This window comes from Mauremys mutica, chromosome 1 (assembly GCF_020497125.1).
Source record: "Mauremys mutica isolate MM-2020 ecotype Southern chromosome 1, ASM2049712v1, whole genome shotgun sequence".
NCBI lineage: Eukaryota > Metazoa > Chordata > Testudines > Geoemydidae > Mauremys > Mauremys mutica.
Window position 1 is genome coordinate 130,196,775 of NC_059072.1, and position 24,353 is coordinate 130,221,127.

The 24,353-nt window shown below is 44.3% G+C and overlaps 1 protein-coding gene across 2 annotated transcripts in view; it reads left to right on the forward strand.

The window, feature by feature from the left end:
- BORCS5 (BLOC-1 related complex subunit 5) overlaps window positions 1–24,353 on the forward strand; it is a 125,703-nt gene that overhangs the window by 84,083 nt on the left and 17,267 nt on the right. For both annotated transcript variants that reach the window (XM_044993306.1, XM_044993388.1), the window contains exon 3: window positions 8,351–8,508. In XM_044993306.1, coding sequence (XP_044849241.1) covers window positions 8,351–8,508 — 158 coding nt within the window. The remainder of the gene's footprint in view (window positions 1–8,350; window positions 8,509–24,353) is intronic.

The following is a 24,353-nucleotide window of genomic DNA, read 5'->3' on the forward strand; positions in this document are numbered from 1 at the left end:
TGGTCTCTCCTGCTCAGCTGGTTAATAATGGGCTGCTGGCTGGGAGCAGAGAAGCAACAGTTGGCTGAGGACCCAGGTCCAAAACCTGTGCGATCATGACCGAATCCATATTTTATTACAAGATCTCTTAAAATTACACTTTTAAGATAAATTTGTGGGTAACAAGAGTTTGCATTATCTATGTTTGAGTTTACAGATTTCTACATAATCAGCAGTGGGTTAAAGTGTGATATCTTGCAATTCTTAGTGCCTTTGATCTGGTCTACACTACATGGTTAGGTCAATGTAAGCTGCCTTGCGTCGACTAGCTGTGGAAGTGTCTTCACTTGAATTTGGCTCCCGCCAACTTAAGCGCCTCTCTGCGCTGATTTAGTAACACCACCTCCCCAAGTGGCGTAGAGTTGTGGTCAATGTAATTAGGTCAATTGCTTACATCGACTGTTACTGGCTTTCAAGAACCATCCCACAATGGCTGACGCTGAAAATACAATCAATACAAGTGCTCCTGGTGAGGTTGTGTACCACCACCACCACAAGGAGCCAAGCGCACATGTGCGCACAAGTGATTTAATAACTGTGGTGGCTGTCTGCTGATGTAAGGTTAGGTTGACGTAATTTTGTAGTGTAGATATGGCCTTAGATTTACTAACTTGGTTTTTAAGGTAAGTAATGAAAGCGGCAACATTTTAATGTTCAATATGTACATTTTTTTCCATCGCTACATGAATGTTCATCTGTCCAGGGTCTGTGGTGTGCCTGAGAGCTGGAAGGAACACAGGGATTTCCAAAGCATAGTGAGACAAGTTCTGGTGCATTATACCTGTGTCTGCAACAGTTATTGAAGTAAAGAAGTTGGACAGCCTGGCCATTTCTCCTGACTCTAAAACTGGTTAAACTTAGTATTTTGAGGCTATAAAGAGGCACTTCCATTCAGAGAACCTTTTATAGATGAAGAATACTATTTAAATTCACAGTATTTATAAGTTCTGCAAACCAGACTTCTTGTCTGTTTGGAAGTATTTAAAAACAACCGACTCCCCTGTCCCCCCATACACAGAGGACTATTTCTTTCACTAAGTTAAGCTTTAAAATAATTTAAAGTAGAGACAACAAGAGATTTACCAGCAAGTCCACTGTCTCCAATCTAGTCCAGGTCATATTGATCAAGAATTGGGACTCAAGGCTGCTGGGGAAATACTGAATGGGTCCATCAAAGCTGGTTTGTTCACCTGGACACTGAGAGAAATTGCTGTGCTGGAGCAGTTTGAAGCAGCTAAGCAGGAAGAGAAGGGGTGTTTGTGGGGCTGTGTGCTAGGAATTGACTATAGACGGTAGGATCCATAGTCATTTAATTTGTGCAGCAATGTGCGCAACTGTAGCAGGTCTTGCCTAATTGTGCTCCGAGGGTGAAATTCAGAGGACTTAACAAAAGGCCTATGCAATGCTTGAAGCCTGCTTCTCAAAGGCATAAGTGGGGCATATCCTGTGTGGCCCTCTGCAAAGGGGTGAATTTTTAGAAGAGCCTTCTATTGCTTGTTGCACAAACCAAATGATTATGGATCCTGCCACCAGTCTTCAATACTAGGCCAATAACAGGTTATCAATAAAGCATTTTGTGTATCACCATGGCTAGAAATGGGTACTACTGGATTTGCCCTTTCCAGTGAGATGCAGCCTTTGGTTTCTAGTTCTGATAAATATTGAGATAATGAACTTTAAGACAGTGACGTTATGCTAGTTTTAGATAACTTATTTCTAGTGTGTTGCTTTGAATTTTTCTGACTCTTGAGGTTCGTGCAGTTGGACTCATGATGTGAAGGAAGGCTAGCTTAACTTGTGGAGGGAGATAACAAATAGTGCCATTAATGTTAGAAAAAAGAGCGCCACAAAATGCTTCTAATATAGCTTTTCTGTAAAATATCTGGCACTTGTTGGAATGCCTTGTATAGCTCCTGAGGAGCTTTCTTCTTTTGTGAGTAATGTGTGCATCTCAAACTCTCATGCTGATTAAAATCTTCATAATAAGACCACACCATCATGTACTGTCCCTAATATCGTGTATTCTGTCATATATAAAATGTCAGCAGCAGAAGTGTTGATTCCTTTTTGTGTCCTGTCTGCTTGGGACTAGGACTAACAAAATGCCAGGATATGTAGCTAAGTGAAAATCCAGTAATTCATGTTGCTTTTCAGCCTGCAAAGTGAGCTGGCACGTCTCAGGATCGTATATTAAATCAGTTGAATGTTACTGTAATTGGTTAACGTGTTATGCACATATATTTACAGTACTGGTATTATAAGGATCTCTTCAGGAAACTCCTGCGTTGTCCCTCTGGCTTCATAGAAATGGCTTCATATTAACAGTTTTCTTCTGCTCACTAGGATGTGATTTGTTGTAACTGTAAACTGTAAAACTATAAACTGGAACCAGCAAGATGATGACTAACTAGGAGGGAAATGGTTTTAACATGCCTCTGCTTTGCCAAGGAATATGAAAACAATGAGAGCTTTGTCAAGTCTGTGGGTCAACTAGCCTACTAGTGATATATGGTGTTTTTGTAAGCATGCCACATTTTGCTTTTTTTTTTTTTTTTTTTTTAAGTGCCGTTTAGCAGCTGAAATGTGATTTCCCATCTGTTTGCCCCAACAACTGCTGAACATCACCTTCATGGTTGTGTGTTGTTTAGTGATCGGACACATCCTGAGTAACATAGAAGCTGACTCCTCTTGGTCCTCTCTGGCAGGCGTGTAGTGCGGTCTGCCTTTATTTAATTATTTTGCAGTATTTTGAAAAGCTAGGAATGTGGACAGATAGCAATTGCCAAGACATTTTGCATCCATACACTACAGCTCCTCAACCCTGCAGTAGTCCTTTCCCCTCACCCCAGTGTTTTGCTCCTTGATTCTCTGTAACCCACTTCTCCCTTTCTTTCCAGTTAGTCATGACTAAGGCTAAGTTTTTGTCACGGATCTTTTTAGTAAAAGTCACGGACAGGTCACGGGCAGTAAAGAAAAATGCACGGAAGCCGTGACCTGTTCCTGACTTTTACTAAAAAGATCTGTGACAAAATGGGGATTTGCGGGTCCCCACACCACCTGCAGCGGGGCAGCTGCGTGGCGGCTTGGAGCTCTGGGGGCCCCCACCACAAGTTGGGTGTTGGAGCTTCAGGGTCCCCTGCTGCCCAGAGCTAGGAGCTCCAGGGTCCCCTCTGACTGCAGCAGCTGGGGGCTCTGGCGCAGCCCTGCTGCCCGCAGTGCCGGAGGTCCCCCGCCAGCCATGGCAACCGGGAGCTCCGTGAAGTGTCCCTGCCGCTCGCGGCTGCCGGGGTCCCCCCGCCAGCCGCAGTGGCCAGGAGCTGTGAGGTGGCGGGGGAACCTGCAGCTCCTGACTGCTGCAGGCTGAAGTCATGGAGGTCACAGGAAGTCATGGATTCTGTGACTAAATCATAGCCTTAGTCATAATGCACTTTCCATATGCCTTGCCCCTACCTGTCTTTCAGGACAAACTGCAGCACTTCATGTGCCAAACATCCTATCTGCTGGGGCCCAAGCTGTATTAAAACTAATGAGCTTCCCTACTTGGAAGCCTTATGGCAAACTGTGTGTACACCATCCATTGCTAGTCATCAGAAGCCAAATTCTGTAATAGGAAGGGGCCTATTTAGTAGGGAGTTCAAAGCTTGGGCCAAGGCTTTAAAAAGTAACTAGTGATTTAAGAGAGACCTTAAAAGAGGCTTGCCTTTTAGAAAGTTCAGCGCATCCCTCCCCTTTGAAAATTAAGAAGTCTCAAATTGGGCACCCAAATCACTAGTCACTTCTGGAAAATCTTGGCCTTGGAACTCCCACTATTCCTCCTTCACGCATGCACTTCTAAAACTGAAGTGTTTACGGTCTCTTCCATGAAGAATTAAGGTGACTTACTGTCAACATAATCTGCTCTCTTGAAGCAATTTAGAAGTTAATAACTTGCTAAAAATGCAGTGAATTAATGAAACGTTAATATTCATAGCACAAATTCCATAGCAGTAGTCAGTAAGTTTTTAAAAACAATAAATAACTGATCATTTTATAGCTGATGGAGACTTGGAGCAGCTAGTCCAACAGAGAACATCACATGCCCATTTCAGCCTGTTGGTACTAACTCTGATTGTTTTTCAGATGGATGGAAGATTGCCATGTGAGTTAAATTTACCTGTAATGGCACACGTCATCAACCTGAGTCCAGAAATCCTAGAGAGGTGCTGAATCCTATCCCCACCCCCTCAAAAAACAGCATCCAGCTCTTCTTGAACTGATTTACACTACTTGTTTTTTTATTGCTACCTCATAAACTGGTGCTGGATTGTATTTCAACCAGTGATGAAACACTGCAGGGTAGACTAGATGACCCTTGCAGTCCCTTCTAACACTATGATTCTATGATGTATTGTTTTAATAAATAAACTCTGTCTGAACAGTTAACATTCCTCCTCTTTCACTTCAGCCCATGATATCCTGGGTAGTGAGTTACAGGCTCTTTCTTATATTTTAAGTATCTTTTAATTGCTTTTCACAGTACGGAACTGATACAAGATATGTCTATAAGCTTAAGAGCCATAAAAGGAACATGTTATCCATGTTGCAGTCTTTATCCTAGCTATCTTTGCAAATTCCAACAAACAGCTTGAAAAGAGATATTTAAGAGTAGGTTAGATAAATGTCTATCAGGGATGGTCTAGACAGTATTTGGTCCTGCCATGAGGGCAGGGGACTGGACTCGATGACCTCTCGAGGTCCCTTCCAGCCCTACAATTTATGAATCTATGAAAGTTCCCCAAATACCTATACAAAACTTTAACCTTAAACTTCAATATCCTAAACGATATGTAACTTCTCCTCTACTGGTTGGAGGTTGGTGAGTAAGCAGTAATAAATGTAAGTTTTAGGATGCATCAGGCGAGGTATTTCCAGAAAAGATAAGGAGATGTTAGTACCGTTATACAAGGCACTGGTGAGACCTCATCTGGAATACTGTGTGCAGTTCTGGTCTCCCATGTTTAAGAAGGATTAATTGAAACTGGAACAGGTTCAGAGACGGACTACTAGGATGATCCAAGGAATGGAAAACCTGTCTTATGAAAGGAGACTCAAAGAGCTTGGCTTGTTTAGCCTAACCAAAAGAAGGTTGAGGGGGGATATGATTGCTCTTTATAAATATATCAGAGGGATTAATATTAGGGAGGGAGAGGAATTATTTAAGCTTAGTACCAATGTGGACACAAGAACAAATGGATATAAACTGGACACTAGGAAGCTTAGACTTGAAATTAGACGAAGGTTTCTAACCATTAGAGGAGTGAAGTTCTAGAACATCCTTCCAAGGGGAGTAGTGGGGGCAAAAGACATATCTGGCTTTAAGACTAAGCTTGATAAGTTTATGGAAGGGATGGTATGATGGGATAGCCTAATTTGGGAAATTAATTTGGCAATTGATCTTTGATTATCAGCAGGTAAGTATGCCCAGTGGTCTGTGATGGGATGTTAGATGGGATGGGATCTGAGTTACTACAGAGAATTCTTTCCTGGGTGCTGGCTGGTGAGTCTTGCCCACATGCTCAGGGTTTAACTGATCGCCGTATTTGGGGTCGGGAAGGAATTTTCCTCCAGGGCAGATTGGCAGAGACCCTGGAGGTTTTTCACCTTCCTCTGCAGCATGGGGCATGGGTCACTTGCTGGAGGATTCTCTGCAGCTTGAGGTCTTCAAACCACAATTTGAGGACTTCAGTAACTCAGACATAGGTTAGGGGTTTGTTATAGAAGTGGATGGGTGAGATTGTGTGGCCTGCATTGTGCAGGAGGTCAGACTAGATGATCATAATGGTCCCTTCTGACCTTAAAGTCTATGAGTCTAAATGAAATTATTTGGCCTGGGGCATCAGGTTTTTGGCTGCTTCCAAGAGCAGGATGGCACCTCAGTGACCAGTGGTCTGATCTAGGATGGGGAATGCTATGTCGTGCCTATGTGAACATCCTGTAAGACACAAGCTGGCCATGGTAATCAGACTTTATCCTGGTTCTGTGTCATGAGATGTTTGCTCTCATTACTTTTAAGAAGTTTGGAGTTAAACAGATCCAGATCTAAAACATGCTTGAAGTCACACACATAAGGAATCCTATCCGCTTCAGTGAGATTAAAATTATACACAAGCTTTACTATTCGAGAATCAAGGGTGAAATCCTCCTGGGCCCACTGAAGTCTATGGGAGTTTTTCCATTAAATTCAGTGGAACCAGGATTTCACCTGAGGTTGGTTTGTCTTTCAGAATGTAAATGACAAAGACCATTACTCACTGTGTTAATATGGTTTCAGTGACATACGTTTAGTTTTTATCAACCCAAGCAACTGTATTGGGCACAAAGTTGGGGCAAAAGGATGAATTCTGACAGGCAGTGAGGTGAGGGAAGGATGATTTTGGGAGGAGAGAAACTAGACTCTGTTGAGGGAACCTCTGTTGTGGAACTTTTTTCTCTAATAGATACTGCTAAGTAGAGCTAATTAAATAACTGATGGCTAATTTAGTAGAATAAATAATTCTTTTATTTCTGATTGTGACTGATCTGTAACCAGATAAACTTGAGAAAAAATACATTTGTCAAACAAGTTGATTCTTGATCTGTAGCTTGTTCATAAACCATTTTCTGGCAAGTATTTGATATTTGAAATTCCAGCTATTTCTAATAGGCATATTGGTCATATAGCATTGTTTCAATTTCCTGGCTGGGTGGACTCTTAGAAGTAGTTTCTGATTCAAAATACTCACAATTATCAATTTGAAATCTGCCTTCTCTGTTTGTTTGCTTTTTTCAATGGATATTCCTGACAGTAAACTAGATTGCCTGTGAATACTCACAGGCAATGAGCACAAACGAGATGCAAGTGCAGTCAAACTAAATTTATTTAGCAGTTCTGACAGATATTATCGGAAAACTGTTTGTGGTATTTGCCTATCCCAGCTCCAGTTCTAGAAGGTGTGCTTAGCCTGAACAGGGAAAAAGTTTAACTAAACCAGCATTAAAACTAGAACAAAACAGTAGGAAATAGTACAAGGAGGAGTTTAGTAGTACTAGTATAATTTCTTCCTTATAAAAAAAAAGTTATATCAAACTGCCACAGTTGAAATCAGAAGAGGATCTCAAGTTAGACTCCTTTTGATACAAATAATATGGGATTGCTTAGAAGAATATTCTCTGTGAGGGCCCCACAACTCTGGAAGTTGATTTCCCAGTGTTGCCAACTCACATTTTTATCATGAGGGCAGGTCTACACTAAGGGCGGGGGTCGAATTAGGGTACGCAAATTCAACTACGTGAATAGCGTAGCTGAATTCGAAGTACCCTAATTCGAACAACTCACCCGTCCAGACGCGGCGGGGTCGAACTCTGCGGCTCCCCCGTCGACTCCGCCAACTCCTTTTGCCGAGGTGGAGTACCAGAGTCGACCGCGGCGCTTCCGGAGTTCGAACTATCGCGTCTAGATCAGACGCGATAGTTCGAACTCCGAAAAATCGAACTCTCCGCGTCGAACCGGCAGGTAAGTGTAGACATACCCTGAGTCTCAGTCCCTCGCGTCATGTGATTAGTTGAGAATCTCAACTTTCATTTAAAGAAAAAAGTGAATGTCTAGTCCTCAGGATTGTGGAGGAAAGCTTGAAAACATGACTCAATAGCATTCTGGAGTCTCAAAAGCAGAAAGCAAACAAAAAATACAGGCCCCTGCCTCTTTTGTTTTAAAAGAAGATTTCAACTCATTATTTTCTTTGTGGAGGCCTGACTTGTGACATGGAAACTCTTGTGGTTGGCAGTATTGTCTTTTTGGTCCAAAATAGCCTGAATCTGATGACCTTTTGGGAATGTTTCAAAGCTTACCTCTTTCCTCCCCTTCCAAAATTTGAAAATGTTGGGGGAATTATTAAAAGTGGGGAATTGTTTGAGGAGGAAGGAAGGGGATTTAAATTCTTAGGTAACCCACCACCAGCAAATCATGCTATCTGAAATTGTGCTGCTGCACTTAGAATATGTTTAAGTTATGTCAAGGATCCTGTTTTAGCACTTTTTTATATTGCATTATTTATTTTAGCTGCATCTTTTCAGTACACACTTTTGGTTCCCCCCCCCTCTTTCTTCTCTCTTGACTATATTACATCATCCAAGGCCATCTAATAGTTTTTAATCCTGAATTAATTTTAATTACCTCTTAAAGGTTTCCTTCTTTTTGGCAGGTTTGTTCCACTGCTGATCTTTCACAGCTCAGTTGTGTGTTATTAGCTGTTTAAGCAGTCAGATTAATTCCATTATTTCCCATCTCTTCTAGGACTGCTCAGTGGGCAGACTTCTCCTACAAACAGCAAATTGGAGAAGCTGGACTCTCAGCAAGTGTTACAGCTGTGCCTACGATACCAAGATCACCTTCATCAATGTGCAGAAGCTGTTGCCTTTGATCAGAATGCTCTAGTGAAACGAATCAAAGAGGTATGCTGTACAATAGGTGTATGCTTTCAGAGAGGGAGATAGCTGGGGTTGAACTAGGACTAGCTCAACAGCTATAGCAGTGCTTGCTATCTATCACCTTAAGTCATTTGCAGTAATCCCTTAGGTTCTTCTTTCAAAGAGAAACTTTAAAGGTGTGTGTGTGTGAGAGAGAGACACTGAGTATCCCCTTGGCTTGAGCAATGGGCACCCTAACCCTTACTGGTGAAAGATTTGTCATATGAGACTAGATCGTTGGACCAATATCCTGCCTCATGTAGTGTCCAGTTCCTGACGTTCGAGGCAAATGTACACTGACCAGCACTTCTAATGCGCCTGCCCAACATGGTTCTCAAATTTTCCTTGTTTACTGCGTGCCGTTTTGTGAGAGAATCTCTTGTGGACCCTCCTTCTCTCCCAGTGCCTGTTAACCCCAGCTGGTTAATTCTCAAAGTGATTCAATATGGAGACCAGCAAAAAGGGCTTCATGGAGCACGGCTTATAACTAAGCCAATGTTTGAGAATCAATGACCTGGTCAGTTAAGCAATGGCACACATGGGAAGGAAATTATTCCTGATGCAAACAGCATACACCTTGAAGCCTGCAATTGGATTATTCTTGTATGTATACTTACTAGTGTTGTCAATGGCCATAAGACCATACAGATTTCAGAAGTTAAGGTACAGTGCAAGGGTGAGAGAGCTCTTAGAACAGCATGTCTGTCAATAAACATATCCATGGGTGGATAATCCAACCCAAAGCATAGTGGAACTCGCTTGGGAATGTTTCTTTTGACAAGAGTAAATGGTGTCACCAAGACCAAATGCACTTTAGTACCAACGGGGTGGAGTTTGATGAGCAGGTGATTAATTTGTACCAGCTCCCCATAAACAGTGACCTTGTTTTGTTGTTCTATTGGCTCAGGATTAAGAAACCCCATAATATGAACTGGATAATAAATGTGATTAATGGGCTGTTTTGGAGAATTGCTGTGTTTTCATGATGTGCTGAGCCCAAAATATCATGGGAACCATACCAAAAAAAACAAACAAAAAAAATCCCCTTTTCTACTTTGGTGAGTGAAGATATAAAGCCAGCTATTACGCAAGATGTAAAGATACTTGCAGATGTTGGTGACTCAGATCACATAAATCCAGAACTTATTTAAATTGCCAATTTAATGACAGTACAGTGCATTAATTCAAATAGTTTGTAATTCTTTTGGCCATTAGAATGCAAGGTCCAGTATCAAACTAATTTGAACGACTGGTAGACTCTACAGCTGGCTTCTGATGCAGTTTCACTTTCTGTAGATGGGTTTATTTTATGCATGGTAGGTGGCATGGCTACCACTCGACTTAATGATTATGATGCTTTCATTTGGTTCATAATACCTTACTCTGAGGGAAGGTGTTAACTTAGGCTATAGCAGGCTCAGTAGCTGTATTGAGGCCCTGGTCTATGTACAGTTTTTTGTATCAACACGGGTATGATTGTTTTGATCAAAATAGGGTGTTTGCACAGCTGAAAAGGTTTTTTTTTTACAGCAAGATAATTAATGCAGATAAACATGTAGGAAAGAAGTTACTAGCTAAGAAAAACCCTTGGATAACAGATTAAATCATTGCTCTGGTGAGTGAAAGAAGGAAAGTAAAAGCACAAAGATTGACATCAGAAGAAGAGGAACACCAAAGACTAAATAAAATGATAAAGAATAAAGGCAGATTAGCAAAGTATAAATGGTTGAATGAGAAATGCACAAAAATTGAACAGCTGGATAAAGAGAACAAATAAAATGAGATATAGCAAAAGATAAATCTTTGATTACAGAAGAAAAATAATCAATATGTCCCTTAAGGAAAAAAGTGGATAATATATGACAGACCTTAAAGACAAGAATGAGACATGGGGAGAATATGTCAAGGAACTATATTGTGATGATAGACCTGAAAAACCTCAAATGAGCCCACCAGAAATGGGTGAAGAAATCATAGCATCAATAAAAGGACTTCTGAATGGAAAAGCATAGCTTGTCATGTGATACCAGCTGAATTGTTGGAAAGAATAGGGGATGAAGGCTTTAAAGCCCTCTCAGAGGTAATGAATGTTTGAGACAGGAGAATTGACGGAAGATTTTATAATCTCACTTTGTATCCAAATCCCAAAAAAGAACAATGCGATGGATTGTAAAGAATACAGAACAATCAGCCTCATGTCACATGTCTTTAAGATACTCTTGTGAGTTGTTCAAGGCTGTATAAAATAAAAGATTGATAATGAAATAAATGAACAGCAATACAGCTTCAAACGCGGAAAGCCACGATAAATGACTTCATGAACTTGAAGCTCATATTAGAAAGATCATTTGAAATGGGGAAAACAGTATACCATATATACTCATTCATAAGCCGATTTTTTTTTAGTAAAAAGGGCAGCACCAGAGAAGGGGGTTGGCTTACGAACAGGTATAGAGAGGGAGAGGTGGGATACAGCCCCTCTCCCCCAACAGAGGGAGCAAGGAGAGGCAGCACAGCCAGCAGAGCCAGAAGGGAAGAGGCGTGGCCAGAGTCTCTCTGCTTCTGGCCACGCTGCTCTCCCCCCAGCCTCCGAAGCAGCTGCAGCTCCGGGGCTGGCAGGCTGCTGCCGTGCTGCTCGGCCCTGCCCCCCAGAACAGGCTGTGGCCATGCTGCCTGGGCACTGGATCATGCTGCGGCCTTGCTGCCCAGCCCAGCCCGCTGGAACATGCTGCGCCACCCGGTCTGACCCGCCGGAGCAGGCTGCAGCCGCGCTGCCCAGCCTGCTGGAGCAGCTCCAGCCAGGCCAGAGACATCCTCCCCTGGCCCTCCCCAGATACGGTGGGATGGGATGGGATGGGATGGGGAGAGTGTGGGGGTCCCCACTAAAGCGCGTGAATTCGGCAGAGTGCATCCACAGTACCGAGGCTAGCATCGAATGTCGGAGCGGTGCACTGTGGTAGCTATTCCACAGTTCCTGCAGTCTCTGCTGCCCATTGGAATTGTGGGTTAAACTCCCAGTGCATCATGGGGCAAAAACATTCTCGCAGGTTTTTCTGGGTGTCTGCCGTCACTTGCTTCTCCCTCCATGAAAGCTACAGCAGACGCCATACTACCAGCAGACGGTGCAGCACGGTGCACCGCCTGTCTCCTGGTACTATGAATCCACCTCGCATGTCCTCTCGTCTTTTTATCTACTCATTCATCTAGCCATTTCCCGCCTTTTTTCGACTACCATGAACAGAGCTGCACAGCTTCCCCCACTTTTTCCATGTTGTCTGTCCTGGGCTCATGTGGAAGCTACAGAAGGCAACAAGTCCTTGCTGTTTTTCGGCCATCGTGAACAGAGCAGCAAACTCTGCTCACGCTTCCGCTGCAAACTCTGCTCTCCCACTCTTGCAGCTCTAACGAGCTTCCTGACTCCGTGAAAGCTACAGAAGACAACCATTTACCACCTCTTATCGGCCATCTTGAACCGAACAGCTCGTTTCACACTCTTTTTCCAGGATTATCCGTGCAGGCGCCATAGCGCGGCAAGCATGGAGCCCACTCAGATCTCCGCTGCAGTTTTGACCATTCTAAATACCTCGCGCATTATCCAGCAGTATGTGCAGTACCTGCAAAACCGGGCGAGGAAGCGAAGACAACACAATTACTATACTGATGAGGACATGGACACAGACGTTCCTAGAAGCACGGCATGTGGCGATTCGGAGATCATGGTGGCATTGGGCCTGGTTCATGCTGTGGAACGCCGATTCTGGGCCCGGGAAACAAGCACAGACTGGTGGGACCGCATAGTGTTGCAGGTCTGGGATGATTCCCAGTGCTGCGAAACTTTCGTATGCGTAGGGCCACTTTCATAGAACTTTGTGTCTTGCTGTCCCCTGCCCTGAAGCGCAAAGACACCAAAATGAGAGCAGCCCTCACAGTTGAGAAGCGAGTGGCCATAGCACTGTGGAAGCTTGCAACGCCCGACAGCTACCGGTCAGTCAGGAATCAGTTTGGAGTGGGCAAATCTACTGTGGGGGCTGCAGTGCTGCAAGTAGCCAACGCTATCACTGACCAGGTGCTATCAAGGGTAGTGACTCTGGGAAATGTGCAGACCATTGTGGATGGCTTTAATGCGCTGGGGTTCCCTAACTGCAGCGGGGCGACAGAAGGAACACATATCCCCAACTTGGCCCCGGCATACCGTGGTGGCCAGTACATAAACCGCAAGGGATACTTTTCCATGGTGCTGCAAGCACTGGTGAATCACAAGGGACATTTCAGCAACATCAACGTGGGATGGCTGGGAAAGGTGCATGACGCTCACATCTTCAGGAACTCTTGTCTGTTTGAACAGCTGCAGGAAGGGACTTACTTCCCAGACCAGAAAATGACTGTTGGGGATGTTGAAATGCCTAGAGTTATCCTTGGGGACCCAGCCTACCCCTTAATGCCATGGCTCATGAAGTCCTACACAGGCACCCTGGACAGTAGTAAGGAGCAGTTCAACTATAGGCTGAGTAAGTGCAGAATGGTGGTAGAATGTGCTTTTGGACGTTCGAAAGCGCGCTGGCGCAGTTTACTGACTCGGTTAGATCTCAGCACAACCAATATTCCAATTGTAATTGCTGTTTGTTGCGTGCTCCACAATCTCTGTGAGAGTAAGGGGGAGACGTTTATGGTGGGGTGGGAGATTGAGGCAACTCGCCTGGTGGCCAGTTTCACACAGCCAGACAACAGGGCGCATCAGAGAAGCTTTGAAAGCCAGTTTCCTGAGTGGTCAGGGTACGGTGTGACAGTTGTGTTTGTTTCTCTTGAAGGTACCTGCCCCCTATATATATAAAAGGAAATAAAGTCTAAATTGTTTAAAAACTGTTCTTTATTATTTGTTGCACAATACATTGAGAGAAATCAGAAGGCAGACTGGGGGAGGGGAGGGGGTTTGGGTTAGGGGGTGGAGGAGGGGGCAAGGACAAGTCGAGAAACCAAATAAAAGATTTGCATATGCCAGCTTTTTGCTGCTTGGGTGATCCTCTGGGGTTGAGTGTGTGGGTCCCCGTAGCCTCCCCACTCGTGTTCTTGGGCATCTGGGTGAGGAGGCTATGGAACTTGGGGAGGAGGGAGGACGGTTATACAGGGGCTGCAGCGGCAGTCTGTGTTCTTGCTGCCTTTCCCGCATTAGATCCACCATACAGGGGAGCATGTCAGTTTGCTCCTCCGTGAGCTTGACCATAGCATCCTGCCTGCTCTCATTGCGCGCGTCCCTCCTCTCTTCTCGTTCCTGTAACGCTTTACGGGACTCTGCAATTGTTTGCCTCCACGCATTCAGTTGGGCCCTATCAGTGCGGGAGGACTGCATGAGCTCAGTGAACGTGTCTTCCCGACTTCGTTTTTTCCACCTTCTAATCTGGACCAGCCTCTGGGACGGAGTAGATAGGGCCCGGGTTGAAACATTTGCATCTGCGGGACGAGAAAAAGGGAGAGTAGTATTTTAAAATATACATTTCAGAGAACAAAGGGGACACTTTGGTATGAGTAAGCCATCACACAGAGCCGGGCAACAGAATTCAGCTTGCAGGTAGCCTAGGGCACGCGGGGTTCTGCTTCTTCTACATTCATTTCAGTGTTTTCAAACTGGTGGGACCCCTTTCCCATAGCAAGCAGTGCCTGGTGGGTTTGCCAGAAAGGAGGGCCTGTGGGCTCTCTGGGATGATCACGTCGCACAACACCCACCGCATGGCTCCCTTGAGGCTCTGAGCAGGGATGAGCCCTTTAAACTATAAGCAAACAGCCCAACGCGGCTGAGTTTCCCCCCTGCCCCCCCACCGCGTGGCTCCGATCAAGCTCTCACTCACCAGAAGTACCTTCTCCAGGGCCATGGTCCGGGAGCCCGCCTTGAGAGTGGGGGGAGGCTGTTGGCTCCAGTGTTAAGCATAGTTCCTGGCTAGGGGGGGAAACGGATTCCCCACTTGCTGCCTGTCCACCGTCCTCCTCTTCATTCTCCAATGACTCTTCCTCCTCGCTCTGTGCAACTCCCCCCTTGCAGGTGTCCACGGACAGTGGTGGAGTAGTGGTGGCATCACCCCCCATAATTGCATGGAGCTCACAGTAAAAGCGGAATGTATGGGGCTGTGACCCAGAGCGCCCGTTTGCCTCCCTGGCTTTTTGGTACGCTTGCCTGAGCTCCTTGATTTTTGTACGACACTGCTCTGTGTCCCTGGAGTAGCCTCTTTCCATCATGGCCCTGGAGACTTTAGCATACGTATTTGCATTCCTTTTTTTTTTGGAACATAGTTCTGCCATAACAGACTCGTCTCCCCAACATGCAGTGAGATCCAGTACCTCCCGTTCGGACCATGCTGGAGCTCGTCTGCGAATCCGGGACTGCGTGATCTCTTGTGATGGTGGACTCTGCATGGTCACCTGTGATAGTGGAGTGTGCTTACAGTCACCTGTGCTGATGGTGACCAAACAGGAAATGAAATTCAAAAGTTCCCGGGGCTTTTCCTGTCCACCTGGCTAGTGCATCGGAGTTGAGAGTGTTGTCCAGAGCGGTCACAAGGGAACATTCTGGGATAGCTCCCGGAGGCCAATAACGTTGAATTGCATCCACAATAGCTTTAACCTGGGATTGCGATCTCGATTTAAGCGCTACTCCACTTGCCAAGGTGGAGTACAGAAATCGATTTAAAGAGCCCTTTAAATCAAAAAAGCCGGTTTGGTCATGTGGACAGAATCATTTTTTTTCAAATTAACTCGGCTAATTCCAAAATAACAGACTAGGCCTAAGAAAGGTCAACCATAGATTGGGGTACGTTGTTGACCTCACCTAATAACAGTGCAGTAAAAATCACCTGCAACTTGTCTTCACTGGGTTTTTAGAGTCAGATAGCTATCTGACTGTAAAAAAACAAACAAACAAAAAACTAAACCAAAAAAAAACCACCTTTCCTTTTTTGGCAATGAAGACATAACCCTAGTTAAACCACTCTGCAAGACCCCTATTAAAGATCCCTTAGGCCAACTCTATACTACAGACTTTTTTGACACAAGTTGCCTCGGTGTACAGCCATCAGCTATTGTATATTGCTTAGGCACCTGCACCTTGGATACTTGGTTGGTGTTGTGTGTATGCACGAGCGGTTGCATTGATGTAAAATATATTACACCATGGATAGGGATCCCAGTGGGCTCTGAACTGCCATCCAGCTCAGTGCCTTGTGGGACATTTTCGTAGTGCTTTGTGGGATACCATCCATTTGCCCATGGATTTCTGAGAGCTAGGGATCAAGTTCCCACCATGCCACTTTCTCCATCCCATCCTATAATTTTGTGCCATTTAAAAAAACAACAACCACCTCCCACAGTCCTGCATTATGCTTTTCAGTCTCTGCCATCTTTCTGGCAGAAGTGTGGACCCTACATAGTTCAGCACAATTCTCATGAGTGTTGCTGATACAGGACACACAATTTGCAGAACTGTGTGTGTGTGATGAGGACGATGCAGAGATGTTCAAGCACAGTAACTGGATGCTGATGGGCACAGCAAAATAAAAAAGGCGAGGCTGTTGCTGGTATTCATGGAACAGCTCCACGCCACTGCTTCTGGCCTAGAAAAATGAGCACTGATTGGTGGGATTGCATCATATTGGGGGGTTGGAAAAACAAGCAGTGGCTGCAACATTTTTGAATGCTAAAGGCCATGTTCCAGGATCTGTGTGCTGAGCTCAACCCACCCTCCAGCGCATGCACACCAGAACGACAGCTACATTGGTAGTGGAGAAGCAAGGGGGGATTCTGCTCTGAATACTTGTGACACCGCCGTATTGCTACCAGTCAATGGGTAATTAGTTTGGTTTGGAAAATCCACAGTAAGGGCTATTGTTATCCAAGAGGGTAAGGCTCTTAATTGTCTCTTGCTATACTGGATTGTGACTCTCTGTAAAATGCAGGAGATATTGAATGGATTAGGGCTTCCAAACTGCATGATAGATGGCATGCATATCCCTATTCTGGCACCAGCCCACCTTGCCATTGAGATTATCAACAGAAAGGCATACTTTCCTGTGGTTTTGCAAACCCTGTATCACCGGAGATGCATCACTGTTATCAGTGTGGGCCAGTCAGGGAAGGTGCATGACATCTGCATCCTTAAGAACACAGGACTTTGCAAGCATGGATACATCTCCTCAGCTGGTGCATTATCATTGGGGAAGTTGAAATGCCAGTTACTGATTCTGTGGGATCCAGCCTATCCCTTGTTTCCCTGGCTTAGGTAGCTCTAATTGGCCACCTCAGCAGCACCAAGGAAAGATTCAACTACTGGTTTAGCAAGTGCAGAATGACTGGAATTATGCTTTTGGTAAACTGAAGGGATGCTGTCGTTATCTGCTCACTAGATTGGATCTCAGTGAGGGAAATAGCCCCATTGTTATTGCTGCATGTTGTATGCTCCATAATATCTGTGAGGCGAAAAGTGAAAAGCTACTGCCAGGGTGGAGGAGTTAGGTGGAGTGGCTGTCTGCTGAATTTGAACAACCATACACAAGGGCTATTAGAAGAACCTATCATGGAGCTGTACAGCTCAAGGAGGCCTTAAATGACAATTTTAATAGTTAGGCACATTTAAATGTTTTCTGATGAACATGTTATGAAACAGTTCATGTGTCTGTTATTGCCTGCTGCTGTAAATTCTTTAATGTATGGTACAAACTAGGAAATCTGGGTGGGTTATTGGCCCCCGCAATGAATTCCTCAATGTGTGGTGTAAACTGGTAAAGATAATTTGAGTTTCCAGAAATAGAACTTTGTATACAAAAAACCAGGGCAACAAAAGTAAAATGCAAACAAACATACAAGATAAAAACAGCATGCCAACATGAACCATAATTTAAATCCTCACATTCAAATTTGAAGTAAACAGTAATTGTTGTGACGGGTTGGACCCCCCTTTCTGGGATGCCATCTGATATATTGGGATTTCACTGAGCCTGCTTGCTCCATTAGCCTGGGCTCCCTCTCCGTGTTTTGCTGAATGAGGCTCTCCGGCCTCTGGCAGCACACACACACAGGTAGGGACGCACCAGCTGTAGAATCACACAGTCTGCAAACAGCGCTCTATGAGAAGACTCAGCTAGGAAATCGTCCAGCACTCAAGTGCAGCTCCCCTCTCGAAAGTACATCCAAAATAATATTGTCTTGCACTGTAGAGAAATCTGTATAACGTAAGCTCATAAATTCGCTCCCTCCCTTAATGTGGAGGATGATATGCACAACTTCTCTCCCCATTAGGAATTGCACAAACTTGTTAATAATTAACAAAACAAGTTTATTAACTGTAAAAGGCAGATTTTAAGTGATTATAAGGGATAGCAAACAGACCAAAGCAGATTACTAAGCAAATAAAACAAAATACTCATATTAAGCTTAAGATCTTAAAGAGACTGGTTTCAAGAAGTAATTTCTCACCCTAAATGTTGTTTTAGGCAAGTTGCAGAGTTTCTGTAGCTTAGAATTCCAGGTATTTCTCTTCACAGGCTTGACTTCTCTGTCTCAGTCTGGACTCAGCCCTCGCCTTTCCCACAGCTCAGTTCCTTTGTCTCTTCAGGCACTTTCAGCAGTCTTTCTTCTTGGGCAAGAAGGCAATGGAGAAGTACCCTGTTTGCCTTAATCCGCAGTCTTAAATAAGATTTACATGAGGCGGGAATCTTTTGTTTCCCAGTCTTGATCTCCCCGTCCTTTTAGTGGAAAATTACTAGAAGTCCAAGCTGGTGTTTAGTACCAGGTGACAGGACCACCTGACCTATTAGTGTCACAGCTATGTCCCAGGGCACCTCTCAGGAAGGAGAGAGATTAGTATCTTTAAAGTCTTATTGTTTCTTCCTAATGACCCATCAAGGCTGATGGGGCCTGTTGTCTGATGGGTGTCTCCCAAATACACACACAGTTGTAATTGTTACATAGTTAATATTCCTAACTTCAGATTCAGAAATGATACATGCATACAAATTGGATAATCATATTCAGTAAATCATAACCTTTCCAATGATAACTTACAAGACCCATCTTGCATAAAATATACCTCAGTTATGCCATATCCATATCATAAGCATATTTCCATAAAGAATATGGGGTGTAACATCACAGATGTGTCTGAGCCTGTGTTTTCACAGGTTGGTGTATAGTTCTCCTTGTTTTTCCCAGCGTGGAGTGGTAGAGGTAGAGATGTACACCATGCTCCCATCTATTATTTTGAGTGGTATTGGGGGAATTGCCCATGCAAGTCTCCAAAGATTGGAAAGGCTACTGATTCAGGGGTCTTTGGACATGTATATCAGAAGTGCTCTGCAATGTGTTAGTTTGTTGCCTGGTACATTTCCTGATGTGCCCCTTGGTCCTTTTTCCCTTCTCATGGAACAACCGAACCCTTAATTCTCAAGCCTCCTCCATGGTCAAGTCACATGGCCACTCTACTCATTGTGCTCATGAGCTGAGGCCTAGAGGCCTAGAGGAGCTCACCAAACATACCCTCCCTCAGTCTCCTTCTTTCTTTTGCTGATAAGGGTCAGATGTTTGGAAGTCATGGAAGAAGGATCTCTCGAGGTCACCATACCAGAGGCTACTGATTAAAAGAGACAGACACACCATTGGATGTCAGTATTTTTGTGGCTGTTCCATAGTTGTGCTTGCACCGCCTCTTCTCCCCATAGGTTATGGAGATCAAAGATTACTTTCCTGCTCCAGGCAGGAACTTGTCTAGTAGCGTGTTCTCTTTGTTTGGAGCTGGCAGTTAGATGCACACAGCCGAAGTGAGCTGGTAGGTGTGCTTACCAAGGTAGGCAATCGGGAAAAGGCATTTCAAAAACAGGTAGGTGGGCGTCTTGTCTCTGTGACCCCAGGGCAATGGAGTTCAAAATTGTTACTGGAGCAGCCATTGTTATGAGGTCAGGGGCATTGTGGGAGAGCTGCTGGAGGACTCTTAGGGTCGACACAACTAATGCAGTGTTTTCACTTGCATGGCTCTGACCTAAGGAGGTCGATTTGTGGCTCTGCATCAAGGAGGTGGCTTTATTGTATCGCTGTAATGGGATGCATGTGTTGGCAGGAGACAAATTTTGGTGTAGGCACATTCATAACTAGGTCTACACAAGCTGACTTAGGTTGACCAAAGTTTGTAGTGTAGACCAAGGCTTATACTGGTAGAGCTTATTCCTGTAAAGCCACCTTTATACTGGTGTAACTGCGTCCGCACTAGGGAGGGTTGTACTGCTTTAACTAAACCAGTATAGTGAAGTGGCACAACTGTTGTGTGTAGACAAGCCCTACGGGCTTGAAGTTGTACCAGTTTAACTGAAAACTGTTTTGTAAACCAATACAAGTTTGTTTGGATGCTTTTACTTTGGCTTAAACCTGGCTTAATTTGGTTCAACCTCTTAAACTGATTAAACCAATACAACTTCAACCCGTGCAGCTTCTGTTTGTAGACAAGGCCTAGGGAAATAGCTAACATGTAAAAAATGACCTAAGATAATTTAAGCAATGTGATTTTAAACAATACTTTGCACAACAAACAGTCCTTGAATACAAACATCTTAATGTGGTTTCTAAACTCAACTTGCCTTGACTACACTAAGTTCAATGCCCTGTTTAAAAGACTGTTAGCTATCATGTTTTAAAACCAGGACAGTTTTTTCCTAATCTAGAAATTTGAGCCCTGACTCCTTTAAATTAATTCCCTGTTAAAATTATTTTTCACTCTGTGTCACACATGAATTATTGACATCTGAATCACCATCTGTCACAATATTGCTTGCATTCACCATTGCTTGTTACATGACTGCCAAACTGCAATTAAAACATCTTTCTTTCTTTTTTTTCTGACTGAAAAACTACAGAAAGAACAACTTAGATTTTTGTGTGTCAGATTGTGGAACTTTAATTCTGTGTTGTGGCACTTGATATCACCTGTCAGTTTTCCATCAAAATGACTTGTGTAGGTTTGTCTGGGTGGTATATCTGCCCTTTAGTGGATTGCAATATTGTGTAGGATGAAAACTGGCAGCTTGTTGGATTAATTATTACACAGTTGATTTCTGTGGCCATGCTGTTCAAACAGACTGGGAGCTGGTTTGCAGAAGCTTGAGTACTGACAATATGGGAATAAAATAGGTTTCTTTGTAATGTCTACACTAGGGGGAAAAGTATATTTTTAAGACAGAATAGTTAGTAAATTGTAAAATCTTAGTGTACACAGGACAAGTTATAGTTAACCTTTATTTAATAAGTGTAGGTGACCCTCCATTCCTCCCCAGAGAGAGCTGCATTTCTATGGTGGGTGAAGTTACTCTTGTGTAAGAGGTTTTTGGTGTACAGAGGTTTCAGGCAGAAATCTGTATTTTACCTTGACCTGCTAAACTGAGGCAAAATAACAACTTGTCCTGTCTACACTAGGATTTTCCAGTGTGTTAGCTATTCAATAATAAAAACACACCTTTTTAGTGCCTATATACACACACTAGGAAAAAAGAGCTTAATTGTCTTCTTTTACATTCCTGTCTATAGTAGAGAGTTAGTCTGGAGATATTTCCAACTCTGTTACTGGCTCTCTCTCTCTCTCCCTCCCTCCCTCTAGCCTTGTGGGAGTTACTAATGGTCTGATTTTCAGAGTTGCAACCCTAGTAGCTATTAAAGTTGATTCACCGCACCTTAGAAAATCAGACCATGAGGCCTCAGTTTCCTGATCTTTAAAATGGAGTAAATAATATTTCAAAGAGATTCTGTGAGGATTCGTTTCAAGACAAACACTGTCCAAGTGCTAAGTATTTATTATTTCAACCAAGCAGATTTTTTTGCAAGTTGTTCTTCTATCTGTACAAGAATCTTTGAAGCTTTGATTTTAAAAGAGAACCAAGACCATTACTGAGAGGTTTCTCATGAAGATCATCGTTTGCGTTTTAAAGTGAAAAGGTGTTTATGTAAAATACCCTGTCAAAATGAACATCATTAAGTTTGCAGGCTGCAGGTTCAATTATTATTATTCAGAGTCTCACCCCCCTGGAGCCAACAGATGTTCCTTTTCCTTTCCATAAGGCCTAGGAAAGTCTACTATAACTTTTCAAATGGAGATGCTAAGCTTTGCCACTCTTAGAAAGGGTTAGATGTACTGCAAGTCAGGAACAGACAAGAGGGGAGTGCAAGAATGTCACATAGCTCAAGTGAACAAGCTCTCCATCTCTGCTCCTTACCCCTTTTGAGAACAGAATTAACATGTTTCCTACAAACTAAGAAGTAGGAGGAGAACGAGAAACAAGTTGTTCAAATTACTGGGTATCAAGTTTGAGTGATGGAACCTCTGAATTAGTCACTTTGTCCAGCCCCTCCTTTTTCCATTCTGAGGTAAAGTCCTCTTGGGGAAAACAAACGAACAAAAAGCTCACCCACCTTCATTTCCAGAAGATTCGCCTTTTAAGATTTTATGTCCATCCTCCCTCCACTCCAGGGCTTAAGTACTCCAGCAATTTTTTCCTATGAGGCTGCACTTCCACTATGGAAGAAACTTCTTTTGACTTCAGGAAGGCCTCGTGGAAAGCTGAGGCATCCTAATCTGTTCCCCCAACAAGCTTTTCTGTGGCCACAAACAGAGGATTATGATACCATGCAAAGAAGGGGTCTCTAAAATATCCCTATTAATTGTCTCTTTCTATACTGAACAGTCCAAGTCTTTTAAATTTCTCCTCATATGGAAGGAGTTCCATACTCCTAATCATCTTTGTTGTCCTTTTCTTTACCTTTTCCAAGCCTAATATATCTTTTCTGAGATGGAGCAACCAGAACTATATGCAGTATTCAAGGGGTAGCTGAACTGTGGATTTAATTTACTCCTGAGGGAATTCTGCACCAAAAAAATTAAAAATTATGTGCACAATATTTTAAAATTCTGCAAATTTTATTTGTCAATAAATAAATGTGTCTCCAGCATGGCAGTGGGGAGCACAGGCCACTGGCTGCATTGAGGTGGGAGATAACCCTGAAGCCCCCACTTCCCCCAGTATAGGGACTTGGCAGTGAGGCTGCACTGGACCCTGACATAGTGCAAGGGCTGAGCGTGCCCCAGAAACACCCCGGGCTCTGCTCCAGGTGCACAAGGTGTGGGGTGGGCAGGCTCAGCCCAGGAGGATCCAAGTGTGGAGGGGCTTAGTGTGGGGGGGATCTAGGTGTGGGTGAGAGGTTTCTGTGTGGGGCAGTTTGGGTGTGAGCAGCTCAGTGGGAGAACTGGATGCACAGAGACTTGTTGGAGGGTTGTGGGTGAAGGGACAGTGGGACTGCAGGGGATCCAGGTGAAGGTGATGGGGGCTCAGGAAGGGAGAGCTGGGTATGGGGAGAAGGGCCTTGGCGGGGCGGGGGGTCTGGCTGCTGGGAGTGTGGGGCTTGATGGGATGGGGGTCAGAGTGCAGCTGGTTGGGGATCAGTGGGGTGGGGCTCTGGGTGTGAGGGGCTTGTCAGAGGGGTCCAGGTGGGGGTTCAATGGGCTGCTTAACAGGGGAGCCCCAGCTGCTGCAGAGGGGATGCAGCATGCCGGGCTGCTGCTTCCCACCGCGATGCCCCTCTCCCCTTTTCTTCTCCATCCCCTTCCCCTCCTCATTCCCCTCCCCCTGCCCTATTCCACTCCCTCTTCCTTCCCCACTGCCTCTTCCCCTCACCTCCTCTTCCCTCATTTCCCCCACCCCACTTTACCCATCCCCACCGCGGGCATTCACTGTTGCACAGAATAGAGAACAGGAAGGCTCCCAGCACACAGAAGGGGAGAACAACTGGCACTAGGACCCAGGAGGCGGTGTTCAGCTGCAGAGTCAGCGGAGCCCAGACACAGCCTCCTTCAGCTGGGCAGCTCTGCGCTTGCAGAATGTGGGGTGAAGTGGCATGTAACCCTGTGTGCCCCCCCATGCCTCGCCTGTTTTGAGGGGGGCAACCCCCCCCCAAAAACTGCGCCCATGGTTGCCCACCGCCTTCCCCTCCCCTGCGCGACTTCCCTTTGCTTCCCTGCCATTTTCTGCAGGGAAACACAGGGAGTTGGTGGGGGGCGGGGGAGGAGCATTTTCTGTAGGTATGCAGTTATGCAGAATCCTCCCAGGAGTAATTTATATAGTGGCATTATGATATTTTCTGTCGTCTTATCTATCCCTTTCCTAATGGTTCCTAACATTCTGTTAGTTTTTTTGATTGCCACTGAACATTAAGCAGATCTTTTCTTGATTAACAGCTAATTTAGACCTCATCATTTTGTGTGTATAGTTGGGATTGTTTTCCAATGTGCAATACTTTGCATTTATCAACATGGAAGTTCATCTGCCATTTTGTTGCCCAATGACCCAGTTTTGTGAGAACCGTTTGTAACTTCACAGTCTGCTTTGCACTTAACTATCTTGAGTAATTTAGCATTATCTGCAGACTTTATTTAGCACCTCACTGTTTACTCCCTTTTCGAGATCATTTACGAATATGTTGAACAGCACAGATCCCAGTACAGACCATTGGGAGACCCCACTATTTACCACTTTCCCTTGTAAGAACTGACCATTTATTCCTACCTTTTGTCTCCTATCTTTTAACTAGTTACTGATCCATGAGAAGACCTTCCCTCTTATCCTATGACTGCTTACTTTGCTTAAGACCTGTTGGTATGGGACCTTGTCAAAGGCTTTCTGAAAGTCCAAGTACACTATATCTACTGGATCACCCTTGTCCACATGCTTGCTGATACCCTGAAAGAATTCTAATAGATTGGCGAGGCATGATTTCCATTTACAAATGCCATGTTGACTCTTCCCCAACATACTGTATTC